We start from the raw sequence: 15,820 nt of genomic DNA, 5'->3' as shown, positions 1-15,820 counted from the left end.
TAAGGTGTTGGTACGGCATTGATGCTAGATTATAAGTTTTATGAGTTTTGACTGTTTTTAAATTAAAAGTGTCAAGAAATATTATGAATTGATTAATTTTTATTCTAGAGCAGTCGAAATTATGACTGCGTTCCAATATTCATCGCTAGTATTGAAAATATATATTAGTGCCTATACGTTATGTGCACTATAGATTTTCAGCACTGGCGGTGAATATCGAAATGTAGGCTTTATATTATTTATGAACAAATTCAATCTATACGAAATGCAAATTCTGCACATACTTTTACATAACGCATAACGCGCAGTGTATAAAAAATCAGCCAATCAAAGTTTCTCTTTACCATAAAGTGGAAGGAAAGAAAGAATTCTGATTGATTGATTCTCTTATACACTATGCATTATACGTTATGCAAAAGTCTATGCTGTAGTCTTAACTGATGTGTAAGAATAAAAATCAATTAATACTCGTTGCAACTATAGACGTAATAAGAATAGACTGCGCATTCTTATGAAGTTATCATTATCGGTAAAGATTCAAAAAAGAGAAAATTAGATTGAATCATATCGCTTTCTCTTTTTAAAGCAACGAGTTGAAGAAAAATGCTGATATGCTTCTTTAAATAACGGAACACAGATGCTAAAAGCCAGGAAATGTATTTCCATGCGAACTAATTATCATATTTATGGTTACAAAAATATCTTTGTTTGCATTCGGTCATTCAACTATTTAAAAGAAACTTATCATAAATTTAAAAAACTTTTAGAAGTGGCTTAATAATACAAAACATAAATAATAAGGAGCATACACAGCCACAACGCAAAGCTTTCTTTAGCGAAAGTCGTATATTTAAAATTTTTAATATAATAAAATAGACGTTTCGATCAAGTCTTGACCATCGTCACAATAAGAATATTATTAACGATGTTACAGAAATTATAAAAGATGCTAACAAAAATATTCAAGTGTTTGTATTCGCTATTCCAGAATTGACGGTGACATAAAATTACATTCGCTTATGAAAAGAATCTTTTCGTAATTTCCTTGTTATTTGGATCTTATAAGCTTTTGTATGGTAAATACGAGATTTCCTGATCCCAATAAGATTAGAAAAAAATTTTTTCTGTAATACTTTTTGATCTGCTGTCGAAAATTTTATAATAAAAATTAGTTTAGATTTATTGTAGATTTAGCTTACCCGTATTTTGTGACATCAATCCTCGAAAGTATAATTCGGTGTTTTTAATGTAAAATTGTGCAGAGCTTTAAAACACTTTTTGATGGTAAGAACTATGTTTGACACAGTGTGATGGCTGTACATTGCGACAGTTTTTATATTTTTTGTAAAGAAAGAAGAGAAAAATATGTGTAGGAGAGAATAATTTATTGGTGAGAAGAGGGGCTGTTGTCAATTATAGGTAGATAGAGGTCAGAAAAACGTTCTGTATCGCTTTGTTTATTCAAACTCATTTTTTGTCTTTTAATACGTATCATCTCGGAGACTATCCTTTTACAATATAACTGTTCCGAATCTAAAATTTTTGTGTTATCTCAATCAAGCCTGTGATCGTGATCTAGTTGGTGATGACCAACTGACATAGTGTTCAGTTGGTATGAAAATTTAAAAAAATTATGAGTGGTGGGGGTATTTTGTTAAACAAAAAAATAAAGACAATTTTTTTCTTTATAACTTTAAAGTACTCTTGAAACTGTAAAACGTTTATTTTTTAAATTCTTTTCTATCTTTCATACTTCCGACGATATTCGCCTCGAAAGAAAAATACGGATTTTTTTCAAAGGAGTGTTTCATCCCTTAAGCATGAGTTAGGGCACGTATAAAAAATACGCGTCTCTAATCGTAAGATTTTCGTGTTAACATATTTCATGGAGAATCAAATTCATGATAGTCGTGAAACTTCCCTTGTTAGTCTTTACTTTTTATTTCGTCTTATTGTAATATATCTCTTGCTTACAAAGTCTCAAAAGTTCGCTCGTTTAAATGCGCTCAGAGAAATACCGGATAGCATTAAAAAATTATTTATCTCACTTGCTATGGAATTATTTGCTAGCCTATAAATAATTTTCTCACCAGAAAATCTTGTGAGATTCGTATATTTAGACAATTAACTTTTCAATAAAATAAACAAACTGCCAAATAAAAAGAATGCGCAAAATTTATATTTATTAATCTACTTTGAATGAAAAATATGAATTTATACAATTCTATCATACGCGTATTCTAAAAAAGATAAATTCCTGGACTTATGTTCCTATTACTCCATAGATTTGAATAAAGCAAAGTGGTGAAGTACATAGATTAGCTAGGCGAGAATTATTCCCGTCCTATATCTAATCCTCACTTCGAAACGCGAACGTGCCGCTGCGTAAATGAAAATCATTTCGCATAAGATACGCGGCGATTCAACTATCAAAAGGGATAAACGTAGCTCTTAATCCACGAAAGTGGTGAGAGAGCAACGATGTTGCCTCTCGATATGAATATCTAACAGCTGTTTATACTCGGACTCCCGTAGTTACGACTTCATGGATGAATATAGGTTGGTTCAGTAGTAATGGAAAGCCGCTGATCAGCCTTTAGGTACTACGACGATATTGCCGGTCGTACACAGGATTATGCACTTTAGCGTGGTTAATGTACCAGGAGGCATACGTTAGATCGGATTACCATAGTGAACTAATAATAACATCCGGCGAAGAACTTAACATTACATTTATCTTATTTTATTTTAACGCATCAATTTTGATTTCGATGAATAATTGCACTGAAGATGACCTAATCCTATGATCGAAACGTTTGTAATTGATGATTGACATATACATTATTTTTAACTATACACGTACAACAGTGTTATGACAACGAACTTGCGGGTTAAACAGGTGAGCGATAAATGATTTTCTCTCTCCCCCTCTCTCTCTCCCGCTCCCTCCCCCCCCCCTCTTCTCTCTCTTTTTCTTTCTCTCTCTCTCTTCTCGTTTCCTTCTCTTCAAATCATTATTAACGGAACAGTAATATTATATATAAGAACCCATAATTGTAGAAATGTAACGTAATTAGAGACGAGTCAACGAGATTGACACGATCGTGCTGGGCTTAATCGAGCTGTCTAAGGGACGAAGATGAGAGTCAGACGACAGATGATGGAAATCATAATGAATCTCGCCGTTTCGCCTCCGTCGCTCAGGAATGCGAAATTACGGCAAGAAGCTGTCTAGCACGCTTGCTAATATATATCAGTCACTTCGATCTTCATTAATCTTCCACCCTTGATCGATCCTAAATATCTGGCGTTCTTCCTAGCGCAATTTTCTTCTTAACGCTATTTGCCGCTGACATAATCTAACTTGAAATTAACTGCAATAATTTTTGCAAAACTATTACGGGATAATATTGCAATTTTAATCTTTTTTTCATGGTATTTAGTGACGAGTTGGTTGCAACATTGACATTTTAGAATAATTTATTTTGTTTTATTGTATGGAATTATGTCGCCCTACATAACAATTAAGTGGTTGAATAATTATCAGTATCGCAGTTGACATACAAGAGTAATTGAGTAGTTTTTCTTGTAACATTCCCAAAGGACTCATTACCTCTTCTTTTAACCTTTTTGAAAACACCCTCATCTTTGTGTTTCCTCCTCCCTTCGCGTGCTACCTACTTCCCCTTTTGCTCATTGATCAAACACTATCTGTTTATCCCTACTTCTGAAACCGGAATTCCTCCGCGATAACCATCCCGAGCAAACATTAGCGTGAAATACACCCTTCAGCACTACGACGCGTCCTAATGTCGATGCAGAAGCAATCAAGTGGATTATCATGATAATAACGGTCAATAGGTGGTGCCACCTACATCGTGCTTACTCGCAATTATGATTGATTACAACGAACACTAAAACACTTCTAATGAACATATAAAATTTAATGCATAAAGTTAAAACGACTAATTAAAATTAAATTAAAGAACTCTCTCTTTTAAGAAGTAAATTGAAGAATAAGAAGTTGTCAGAATTTAATATCAAATCCCGCGCTCTATATTTAGGCAAGGAATAAAGCTCAACTATGAAAAGGATTACATAAATTTGGAAAAGGTTGTTCACTTTAACTTTCATCACTCGGTCCAGTCTTATGATGTAATTAAACATGCATAAGTATAAGCAATGAAACTGGCGGGTAACTCTTGTAAGTAATAGCGAGCTTACTCGCTTGTAACTTTACCAGACAAGCACTCAGTCAAGAGTACTCGTATGTACACGTATAAACACGAAAGGCGCGTTTCTCGTAAGCGTTTCTACGAAGACTGGGATTTGCTTATAAATATGTAAATTTCTCTTGGGCGTATATAGGAGCAGCGAGATAAAAATGTGGTTACACCGAGAGTTGCCGATACAAATTGGATATTCAATTACGATTGGCATGTAATTTGTGCTGAAAAGCGAATGTAACTGTAATTTGACACATCAATTGATACCATGCCATCTGCATTTATCAATTTTCTTAATTTATTTCTTGTTATATAAATTATTACACTCTAAATAATAATTAATATAAATAATTAGTTTAAGTAACAATTATATAATTAACTCTCTAATCTAAACAACAATTATATATTTAATAATTATTTTTAATTGTAGGGTTAAGAAATTTATTAATTGCCTACCACTTACAAAAGCAGTCAATTACTGTCTAATAGTAATTGCAAGTGACAACTACACAATATGGCCGAACTCTTCCCGTCGCGAATTTATCTTTCTGATTTCATATGTTTACATCGCGACATTTAGTTTACGTTATTCAATGCAACAATTTGCGATTGCAGGCAAATCATATATGCAAGTGTAAAATAAATATTATTTTGTCATGCAACGACTATTCTACTTTTATGTGCGATTTCGTAATAACAATATTATGCATTTTTCAAACTTGGGCTTCACTTATTATTAAGAAGATGATAAAATATATGCTAAAAGAGCAGATATATTATTGTTTATAAATAATTGCGATTTAAATATTTTAATTTTATTCTGCGATCTATCCATAACATGATAATTTTGTTTTGGATACTCGAGGGGTAATCACTTAATGTAATCGTGGAAGAGAGTCCTCGAAATTATTATAAAATTCATATGAAATATCTATATGTATAATTCGATAATTACATATGCAACCACGAGAAATTATTGTATAATATTAAATAAAATCGTATAAGTATTTTATCAAATGATTTCATAATATGTATTGAAAAAATTATTTGTAATCAGATGAAATCATATGAAATCATGTAGCCTCTCGGATAATATTTCAGCTAGTGGTTACCTCTTCGCCCATACTAATCAGAAATTCTAAAAAAGTAAATTCCAACTTTCTAAAAGTAATTTCCAGTTTTAAATCTGCTAAATGTATTTTAAAACTGGATTTTAAACAAGAGAGAGAGAGAGAGAGAGAGAGAGAGAGACTCTTTTATGTCAAATATAAAAATTAATATATAATAATGTTAAAGGCATCTCGAAAAATTATTGTTATAATATTTTCATATCACTTTTTTAATAAAACATATTGTGTAAATAATACAACACACTCTAATGAGTGTGAAGTAATTATAAAATATTTTTCTGTGGAAATGATACGCAAAAATCTCTCTGCATGCGATTAATAAAATAGTTTAGAACCGCGCGTTTAAATTTACAGCGTAAAATTTAGCATTCTGTATTCACCGCGCGAATATCGCAAACTGAAAGCAGTATAAGAATCGTGAAAAAGCCTCGAGAGGCCTAAAAGCACCGAACGAATTTTATGCGCCGTTTCCATCAGAAACTTTTAAATAAACGGGCTTTCCTTCTTGACCCAAAAGCTTTTTTTTAAGAATATCGAGTTCCTAATAAAATATTTCTTTCTAATATGTTTTTATTTAAATAGTGTGCTCCTTAAAAAAATTCTTAAGTATTGTGTAATTATCAAATAAATATAAATATCAATAAATAATAACATTAAAGGCGTCTTGAAAAATTAGTGAATTAATGCTATAATATTTTTATAGATATAACTTTTTTAACAAAACGTATACGGTACGTAGTATAATCTCGTAGTATGATGTAAAATATTTTATTAAGTGCGTGGAATGATATTATATGGAAATCTCTTTACTCGTTTCCAACAGCTGTTACAGTATTAAAAAGAAATTAGATTAAACATCGATCGATATTCGTAAATGCAGCTCCCGATCGTCAACATGCCTCTTAATTATTGCGGTTTAATGCATTTAGAGGATCACGTTGCTGGCGGAGCGTTTAAATAGCGCATGTCAAATTCATGTCAGTCGCAGCTCGGTACTGTGCGATATGCGTCGGATTTCATTAATGTGATATATACATACGTGAAATACATTAGTATCTTTTGATGAGTATAATCGATAGACGTTTGAAAGTAATATACGTTCTAATAAATTTATCTGTTCTGAAACGTGTGTAAATAAATATAGATATCTAATTGCTATAAAACAGAAGATTGAATGTTATCTACCATTTGTCGGCGATTGCAAGTAATATAAAACTTATAAAGGGTTTATTTAACGTTTATATGTTCACTTAAAAATTAAATTCAAGCTTAAGCTACGTCACAAGTTTCAGTCTTGATAATTGCAATCCTCCGAATTATTTGCACGATTGATATATTCAAGGTGTTCCTATTATCAGCAAAAGATTATGCTTCACATAAATTCATATTATAACACAGAAACGTTCCATGCGTTTCGTGAATATTCAACAATCTTAAATATTCAACGCTGGAAAACAGAGCATTATTCATCTCTCGCTAGCCGTCCCGAGCATACATCTATTTTTGCCACTTTAATCCCACTCCAATCGGTCATCTTAATTTACGACATCAGAAATGAAGAAATTATTCTCGAGAGCCTGAACATTTTGCTATATTCGTTCTTTAATTGTCATCTTGTCAACTTCATAACATTTGTCGTTCGTTTGACTTACGGTTACCAATTAATTCCGGATTTTGTGTCAGAATTCGATATTCTGACGCAGGATACCAATACAAATATATTCAATTTAATTAATATTTTACATTTGGAAAGAATATAAATTTATAAAAATATAAAATTTACAGTTCGTTTTCTATGTACGTAAATTTTATATATGAAATATTCTTCTTTCTCACGTTCTGTCGATGGAATTTATATTCAAAACCGACATCCTTGTTTGCAATGTTACAAAACAATTTGTTTACTTACTGATTGAAAACTAACGTTAAAAAGCTTCAGTTCTAAATTTTATTTTTCTTTTCTTATCATTCTTCTATTGAAAACTTCGAGCAGGTACAAAACTTATCTATTACCAAGTTTTAAATCGATGTAATATCCTCGAAGAACGATACAAATTAAATCTGCCTGACAACGCTTACTACTTTTCTTATGATTATACCTCTTACAGCTACAACACGTTTGCAATATCGCTTCAAGAGACGACTCTAAAGATAGGACAAGCATGTTTACATTTAAATAAATTCGCAAAAGGACGGAGGAGGATCAGACTTTTAAATGTATTTTCTAAAATATATATTTTTAATAGATTTAATATTATTATAGTTATTTAATATTATTTAATATCTATTATTATTTATTAGTAACATTAAATTTTCTAATAAACGACAAATAATAGCTTCAACCAATATATTAACTACAAAAAGATAGAATCTTTAGAATATACAAAGCTTTTAGAAAATTACGTTTGAATCCATCGAAATGATAAATACAGTTAATGGAAACATTACACAAACATTATTCAATGTTCCTTAATAAATAATTAATTTAACAATATTTATAAATGACAAACTACTATATCTTCATTTGTTATTTCTCCAAGATCACAATTGAATATCTTTTGCACAATAATTATTATCTTTATCGTTATCATAGTTTAAAAAACAAAAATAATTCATCTTTTCCTGATCTAACTAACGAATTCCAATACATGCCGCATTGCGCGAGAATTAATTAGAAACGATTGATTGCGACGTGTGAATACTTTCGCGTCCAAGCACGGAAACTCGATAGGAATTTTTAATTTACGATTCGTGGACAGCACAATGAATCTAATATCCACCTACGCATCGAAACCCGCTGCCTATGTTGAAATCAATTAACATATTGCGCGTTCGCTCTAATGGTACATTCGCGCGATCGTATGGCACATCCACGCGCCACCGCAATCAGAGTTTAATTAAACATAAAGTAATTTGCTAATTACCTTTCACCCTGCCCGTAATTGGCAATATGACGTGGACGTCGTGGTATTGATGCAGAACAGTTCTGAGTTACTCTGCTACTTTTCGAATAGTTCGCGTCGTAGCTGATCCGCGTATTGGCTAATTTCAATAATGAGCAATTGCTGCTATTACGCCATTATATTACTATTAATGGAAATTAATTAGTAATATCATAAGTCAAACTACGTTATCATTTATCACTAATGATTGGCAATACAAAATAACGATTTCAATAGTTACCGTGTCATTGTATTAGATTTGTCATTATATAAATGTTACATAAATATGAGTAGATATTATATTGAACCGCTAAGAAACATGAGATTATTGTTATTATTATTATTATCATTGTCGTTGTATTCGGCACTGTCCCGCGTCAAAATTGATTATTCAGATCGACAAGTGCATGCAGTCTCGCATCGACGCGGAAATTCGTATAAATCGACATGCGAGTTTTCCGCTTTCCGTGGTTACAATCGACATGACATTAATTTCAAGCGAATTGGCGAACACGTGCGCGTATATCGAATACGCACGAATTAATTAGCCTTTGCCCCTATAATCGCGATAATGCTTGTCGCCCGATGAGCTCTATAATCTCGCGATATAATTCAATCGATTCGACGGAGTCGCGTAAGTAACAATTAATCTGACAATTGTTATATACGAAACATTGAAAGAAAAAAGGATATAATATTTGTACAAAAAGTAATACCGTTTTCTTTCATTAGAAAAATTAATGTTCTTGTTAACGGTGCATTTTTTATTTAAAGAGTGTGAAATATTAAGGTAAAATACATTAGAGAAGTACAATACGTATAATTTATCGTTTAGAAAAACAACGATAAAGCAAATACAGACTTAAATAACGCGATTAACTAAAAAGAAAATCTTTTCATATTATTACGTTGTATTACCATATTTATCCTTTTAATACGTTTCAACGAATGGCATTATAATTATAGAAACCAAAAACCAAACTACATTTTCCACGTAAAGCAATATCAACGCTTCTTGATAGCACCACGATAATATATCTGGTCTTCGTTACATTTACATCCGAGATTCATCGAAACGCGCAGACTAAAGCTATATTGGTATTATTACATTTGCATATGAATGCAATCCGCCTTCCTATCGCGGAGGATAATTCATCCCAGAGTGAATATACCATTCGATACCGGCCCCTCGATGCGACTATGTTGCGATGATTACCTTGTCGGACACCTCATTGATGCCACAGCGGAAATCCAACATCGTTAATGTATATATTTATTGTTTCGACACACGATGGAATTTATGATCATAGATAAATTTATGCGATAAATTATTATTGCGAAATTAAAAAAAGTAAAAGTGACGAGAAAATAATTCTAATTCACATAATTAAATTAAGTAAGAAATTAATTCATTGTTTAAAAGTTAATAGATCTAAATTCATAATATCAGATAATACAGTAATAATATGTCATTAAATTAATGATGTTGACATTAAAATTTTAATTGTCAATAACTACAATAATTATGACTACTCTAATTACGATATTGATAGCAGCGTCTATGATATTACTAACAGGTATTTAATAATCGTATATCCAAAATCAACAGCAATTGTATAAATGTCGCAGAAATATTTGAGGATGTACTTGTCTTCGACACACATCGTTTGCATTCAATTAGGATTAGATTTGCGCGCACATGCAAACAGATGCGGGCGTGGATAGATTCCACGTGTGGTATAGTTTGAATTGTGAACGTCAGGGATTCACGAAATAGCGGAAAGTCCAAAATCGCATACCAGCAGTCCATAACTAGGATTACGGCTGCAAGTTCCATCTATGCGCCCGAACTGTTAGCTAGGTCCAATTAGTCGAGGGGGCGACGTTGAATCCGGAAATTACAATGCGCTGCGGCTGACAGGTGCAAAAAGAAGACTAGCGTCGTACATTCTCTATTGAAGAAGACTCGTTGCCAAACGCTTGCCAAATAGAACCATAGGAATTGTTTTTGGAAGTTAAACGAATTCAGAAAACGTCAAATGATTTATTTCTCATATAATCTTAATTAACGTCATTCCCTGTTATTTAAAGTAAATAAATCTAAAATAAATTAAAAATTTTTATAATTGCATTGAAGATTACGTAAATTGATCAAAAAACGTGTGTAGATGTATAATGAAGAATTAGAACAACATTTAATATAAATTAAATTATAGATATTTTTTAAAATATACCGAACTAAATTTATTCTAACTATGTACGTATAATAGTTAGAATAAATTATAGAAATAGAAATTGTAGATTTAAACGGATAATTAATTATGGATTGTACAATTAAAAAATATATGCAGTTTATGTCTATTAAAAGAACAATTTTTGTTGCAGAACTTGAAGAATCAGATTATGACGACGAACCTGTGGGTTGAACAGGTGAGCAATAAATGATTTTCTTTCTCCCTCCTCTCCTCCCTCTCTCCCTCCCTCCCCCTCTCTCTTTCTCCTTCTTTCTATCTCCCTTTCTCTCTACTTCTCTCCCCCTATCCCCCTCTCCCTCTCCCTCCTTCCCCGTCTCTCCCCCCTTCTCCCCCTCTCTCTCTTAAATATTCAATTCATAAATGTTTTATGCTTTTCCCTTACAATCTCGTTATGAATATGTAATTGTTTAAGATATGAAACGTTGGAATCTCTAATATTGTTACATAATTTTAATACAGACTAATTTAAGCAACTTAAGATATACTCGCGAAACGTATTATTTATTAGCATTTAATCGCGCGCGTAAAATATTTTAAGAGAAGTCATTCTTTTTCCGAACGGCGACGATACGCGAGGTTTGGTACAAAAAAAGAAAAAATTAGCGAGTATATCACTTAAACAAATCTGTAAAATTATGTAACAATATTAGAGATTCCAACGTTTCATATATATATATATATATATCTTAAACAATTACATATTCATAAAAAAAATTGTAAGAAGCGTAATTTATTTAGTGTAATTGGGCCATTACAAACGTTAGAACATTAGAAAGAGAAAATTAACGAGGTAACCGACTCACGATTCACGTTTGGGAAACAACGGCTGTTTCGTTGCTTCGCGTTACACGAAGGGCACAGTAACTGCAAATTACTTGTATTATACTTTATGTATAGCTACCAATACATTTGAGTAACGTTGTAGCTCTTTACCATAGAATATTAGACAGGATGAAAGAAAAGAAACCAAATAACGAATAGCGCATCGTCGCGCATAATTGAAGAATAATTAAGGCTTCAATTAGCATAACGATTACGGTGTGTTTCTTCGACGAAGCGACGCGCAAAGCTCTAAAAACATCGTTTACGAGTCTCAGAAATGTTTAGATGTTAATTCCTATAGAAAAATGTTAATTGCTTTAGCAAGGCTTGCAGCCGTAATTATTTGTATATATAAAACCTGCCACAACCATAAATATAATAAATAATACTATAAAACTAGAATATATGTATATTAATTTTATTATTACCACATATACATAACAATTAATTAAACTTTTAAATTTATTACTTGAGTAAATGATGAAGAATAAAACGGAAAATAATGGTGGAATTAAAATGGAATATTAACTTCTAGAAAGCTTTTAGAGCTTCTATAAAGCTTCTTTTTATTTAAGTTGTTTCGTGATATTTTCATGAATGATGAAGATTGAAGAAAAGTTATTTACTGTGTATTTAAATAAAATAAAAATAAGAAAAATAATCAGTTAACGCTTAAAGTTGTTCTTTATATAATTTATATAATTTAATAGACTGAAAAAAATTATGTATATAAATTTGTATAAATATGTACCTATATATACATAATATATAAATTTTATTCTTATTTGCATAGCCTCAATTAAGAGAAATAATCCTGTTTTTGGTCGAAGCGGACCTTAGTATTTCAATATAAATTTATTTATGTATACGCACCGGCAGAAATGGTGTCCCCTCGGCGTTCGGTGCGCGGCGTCACACACTTGACCGAAGCACACACGTTTACTGCGAGCGCGGAGGCGAGGAGCGCGAAGGGAGAAAGTAGTGCGGGGCGCTCCGATATTCTATCCTTAGCGCAACGCGCACGATTGAGAGAGAAAGCGTAATTGGACGTGATGCCGGCTCGCGATGTCCTTTAGCTGTCTCACGAATTTGTTACTAGTAACTAATGCGTGAGACAGCGAAAGGACACCGCGAGCCGGCATCACGTCCAATTACGCTTTCTCTCTCAATCGTGCGCGTTGCGCTAAGGATAGAATATCGGAGCGCCCCGCACTACTTTCTCCCTTCGCGCTCCTCGCCTCCGCGCTCGCAGTAAACGTGTGTGCTTCGGTCAAGTGTGTGGCGCCGCGCACCAAACGCCGAGGGGACACCATTTCTGCAGGTGCGTGTACATATATATTTGTTTCTTGTCATAGCTTAATCTTTATTCATTGTTGATTTCTATAACGGTTTAAAATTAAGCAAAATAAACTTTAATGAATATATTTCCAAGTAATTATAAATGCAATATTTATTCGTAGATTAAATTGCATGATAAAATTCATAATATATTCAATGTAAATTTAGTAAAGAAGAATTATAGCAGCTATTGTATAGCGAAACAAACGATGTATATTTATCATTTTTAGTTATTACTGTTTATTGATTTTATCTTTTGATTTCATTTCACCAAGAATTAACTGAATAATGAAAATCAATAGTACTGTGAACATGTGTTAAAATGAATAACAACAGATCGGTACGCGTATTATACCCGTTATAAGTTTGAGGTAGAAACTGTGCAATATTATTGACTAACTTTGAACATTTATAACTTTGAAACTATTATGACATTTTCGACCTTAATTAATCTCCATAATGTACTGTTAACATGTGTTAAATTATGTGCTGTTACGATATCCTATAGAATGCTATTGAAATAGATAAATCTCCGAAATAAATTTTTTATATTATATTCAATAAGACAAAAAGAGAATGAATATTTATAGAAACATACAGTTAAAACTAGAGAGCTTCTATGTAAATAATAACACAGGCCCACAAAAAAAAAGTACCCTGTGCTGGGATGGAGACCCACCTATTCTTATGTATTTTGAGTCGCTGAATTCGAATCTGACATCAAAATAGGACCATCCAGGGCAAATTTTCAATCTAGAGCGAAAAAATGATCCGTTTTCCCATTTTTGACCCATTTTTTCGCTCTAGATTAAAAATTTACCCTGGATGATCCTATTTTGATGTCAGATTCGTATTCAGCGACTCAAAATATATAAAAATAGCCTCCACCCCAGCACAGGATACTTTTTTTTGTGGGCCTGTATAATTAGAGGCTGTCTAGTCAAAGCCAATTTTCATTATAATTAAAAGATATTGTATTTAGTAATATCTTAGCTATATGTACATAGTTTTGTAATTTTTAAGCCATATAATTGTTTTTTTTATTTTGCTATATTGAATTATTTCTAAAATTTTAACAGATATCTGAATTAAGAGAATTATTCATCTTTAAAAATTCATCGTTAACATTCTGACAGCGTTATATGTGTTCTCTCTCAATTACAATAAAATTCACTCACGCTGAATGCTTTGGGACAAAACACGACTTTGACGTTACATCAGTTTCATGGTTAAATCCAATAAAATCGCGGAGGTACATATACGTCGGTCCATCGAACGTTATTCGTCGCAGTATACGAAAACAATTCATACGCAAGCCATACGGTCCGCGGATCGTCTGGTCGGGGATGCAACCCGTTTGCAGCACGAGTTACATTTCTGTCTAAACGCGTGTTGTACGGTGTACATGGCAAAGCATTCCCGACGCGTCTCACAGAGCAACGTGCCATCCTTCAACGTTGAAACCACCCTTCAGCCTCACAGAGTTACCGGCCGCCAACACCCTCGCCTGCTGTTAGTGTCAGCATACACCCTTGTCATTCCGCCTCGCTCAGGATCGTCCATACCGATCTTGTTGTTATGTCGCTATATATTTTTACTTCTTTAGATAGCCAACGAATCTTTATCATATTAAATATAATAAAAGATAAAACGAATTTGCTGAAGTATCTAAAAATTTAGCTAGATACGGATCTGAAAATAATTTTGTTATGCTATCAAAATAATTATGTAGGACGTTCAAATTGGTTGGTAAAATGTTAAAAATTATTCTTTTCATGTACAGTTTTTTCCATACAAAATTAAAATGCAATCATTATGCCGCTTTATATTTTTATTTCTTTAAACGGTCAACGAATCGTTATCACATTAACATACTAATAAACATACTAATAAAAGATAGAACGGTTTTATTAAAATATCTAAAAAATTAGCTAGATACAAGTTTGACAATAATTTTTTGGGCTATTACAATTAAAAAGATAAAAATTAGTAAACGTCATTTGAAAGATTTGAATAGATATTTTTTATTAACCATTAGTATCTAAGAATATTCATAATAGTACATCTCGCAATATTACGATTTAATATTTAGGCTATAAATTAATAGAAAAATTTTCATTCCGTTCAATAAGAAATATATTTGAAATACTTAGTAATATTATTTCATAAGAAACTGCATTATAATATAAATGATATTAAAGCATAAAAACATTTGTCTAACGACAAAGCAGTTTCAGCTCAGAAACTATACTAATTTCAACTTAAACTTGTCTCTAATCTCGTGATATTCTGATGCAGATGTTTAACCGTATAATTGATTTACTCTTGGTGTAATAGTACATGCTGCATGCAGTAACAATAAATCCAATGTTTTCCATGCAGCACAATAACTTTTTTTATTAAAATGTCTTTTATATTAAAATGTTAGTATCGTTTGTCGTAAATTTTTCTTTATTACCGTGTAATTTAATTTTATTATCTTCCAAGTTTTACTCTCTATAAAAATTAACGATGTCTCTATAAAAGATATAAAAAAAAATTATAATAGGAGAAAGTGTTTACATTAAAACTGTTTCTATTATATTGTTTTTGAAATTTTATTTCCGTTTAGCGAGAAAATACTAATGATAATTCACTAATGAACGATTGTGAAAGTAGAGACATTTCTATATTTTTAGATATAAATCACGTAATTTAAGCTCCAAACACAATGCGAGAGAATAGCGATAGCAATAAGAATAACATAATTTCAATCTATTAGAAATTGAGTACACCGGAATACGTACATAGACTGATAAGTTGAAATCATTATTAATTTGTATCACTATCACTATTTCCTTGTGTCTGGGACTTTACATCTGTTAATCTCACAATTATAATTTAAATTATGGGTAATTCTCAGACAGAATATTTAAGATGGTTGTATCGCACAAATGCGACCTGTGGGGAACAATTGCCCAATGCGCCAGCGCATGAGGGCACTATTCGGTGGGAAAAAAAATTACTGTTTAAAAATTGCTGCAAATCGTAATTTTTTAATAGTAATTTTTATTTCCCCACTGTGCGCCGGTTTTTGAGACTGAATTGATAAGCAAAATGGATATTAT

At 31.9% G+C, this 15,820-nt stretch overlaps 1 protein-coding gene across 1 annotated transcript in view; it reads left to right on the top strand.

The window, feature by feature from the left end:
• nAChRalpha4 (nicotinic acetylcholine receptor alpha4) overlaps positions 1 to 15,820 on the top strand; it is a 191,453-nt gene that overhangs the window by 56,475 nt on the left and 119,158 nt on the right. Inside the window, exon 3 of the mRNA XM_018512497.1 lies at positions 10,684 to 10,728. Coding sequence (XP_018367999.1) covers positions 10,684 to 10,728 — 45 coding nt within the window. The remainder of the gene's footprint in view (positions 1 to 10,683; positions 10,729 to 15,820) is intronic.

The sequence above is a fragment of the Trachymyrmex cornetzi genome, unplaced genomic scaffold (assembly GCF_001594075.2).
Source record: "Trachymyrmex cornetzi isolate Tcor2-1 unplaced genomic scaffold, Tcor1.1 scaffold412, whole genome shotgun sequence".
Classification (NCBI taxonomy): Eukaryota; Metazoa; Arthropoda; class Insecta; order Hymenoptera; family Formicidae; genus Trachymyrmex; species Trachymyrmex cornetzi.
The sequence above is the reverse complement of the archived record's forward strand: the minus strand, read 5'-3'. Positions and strand labels throughout refer to the sequence as shown.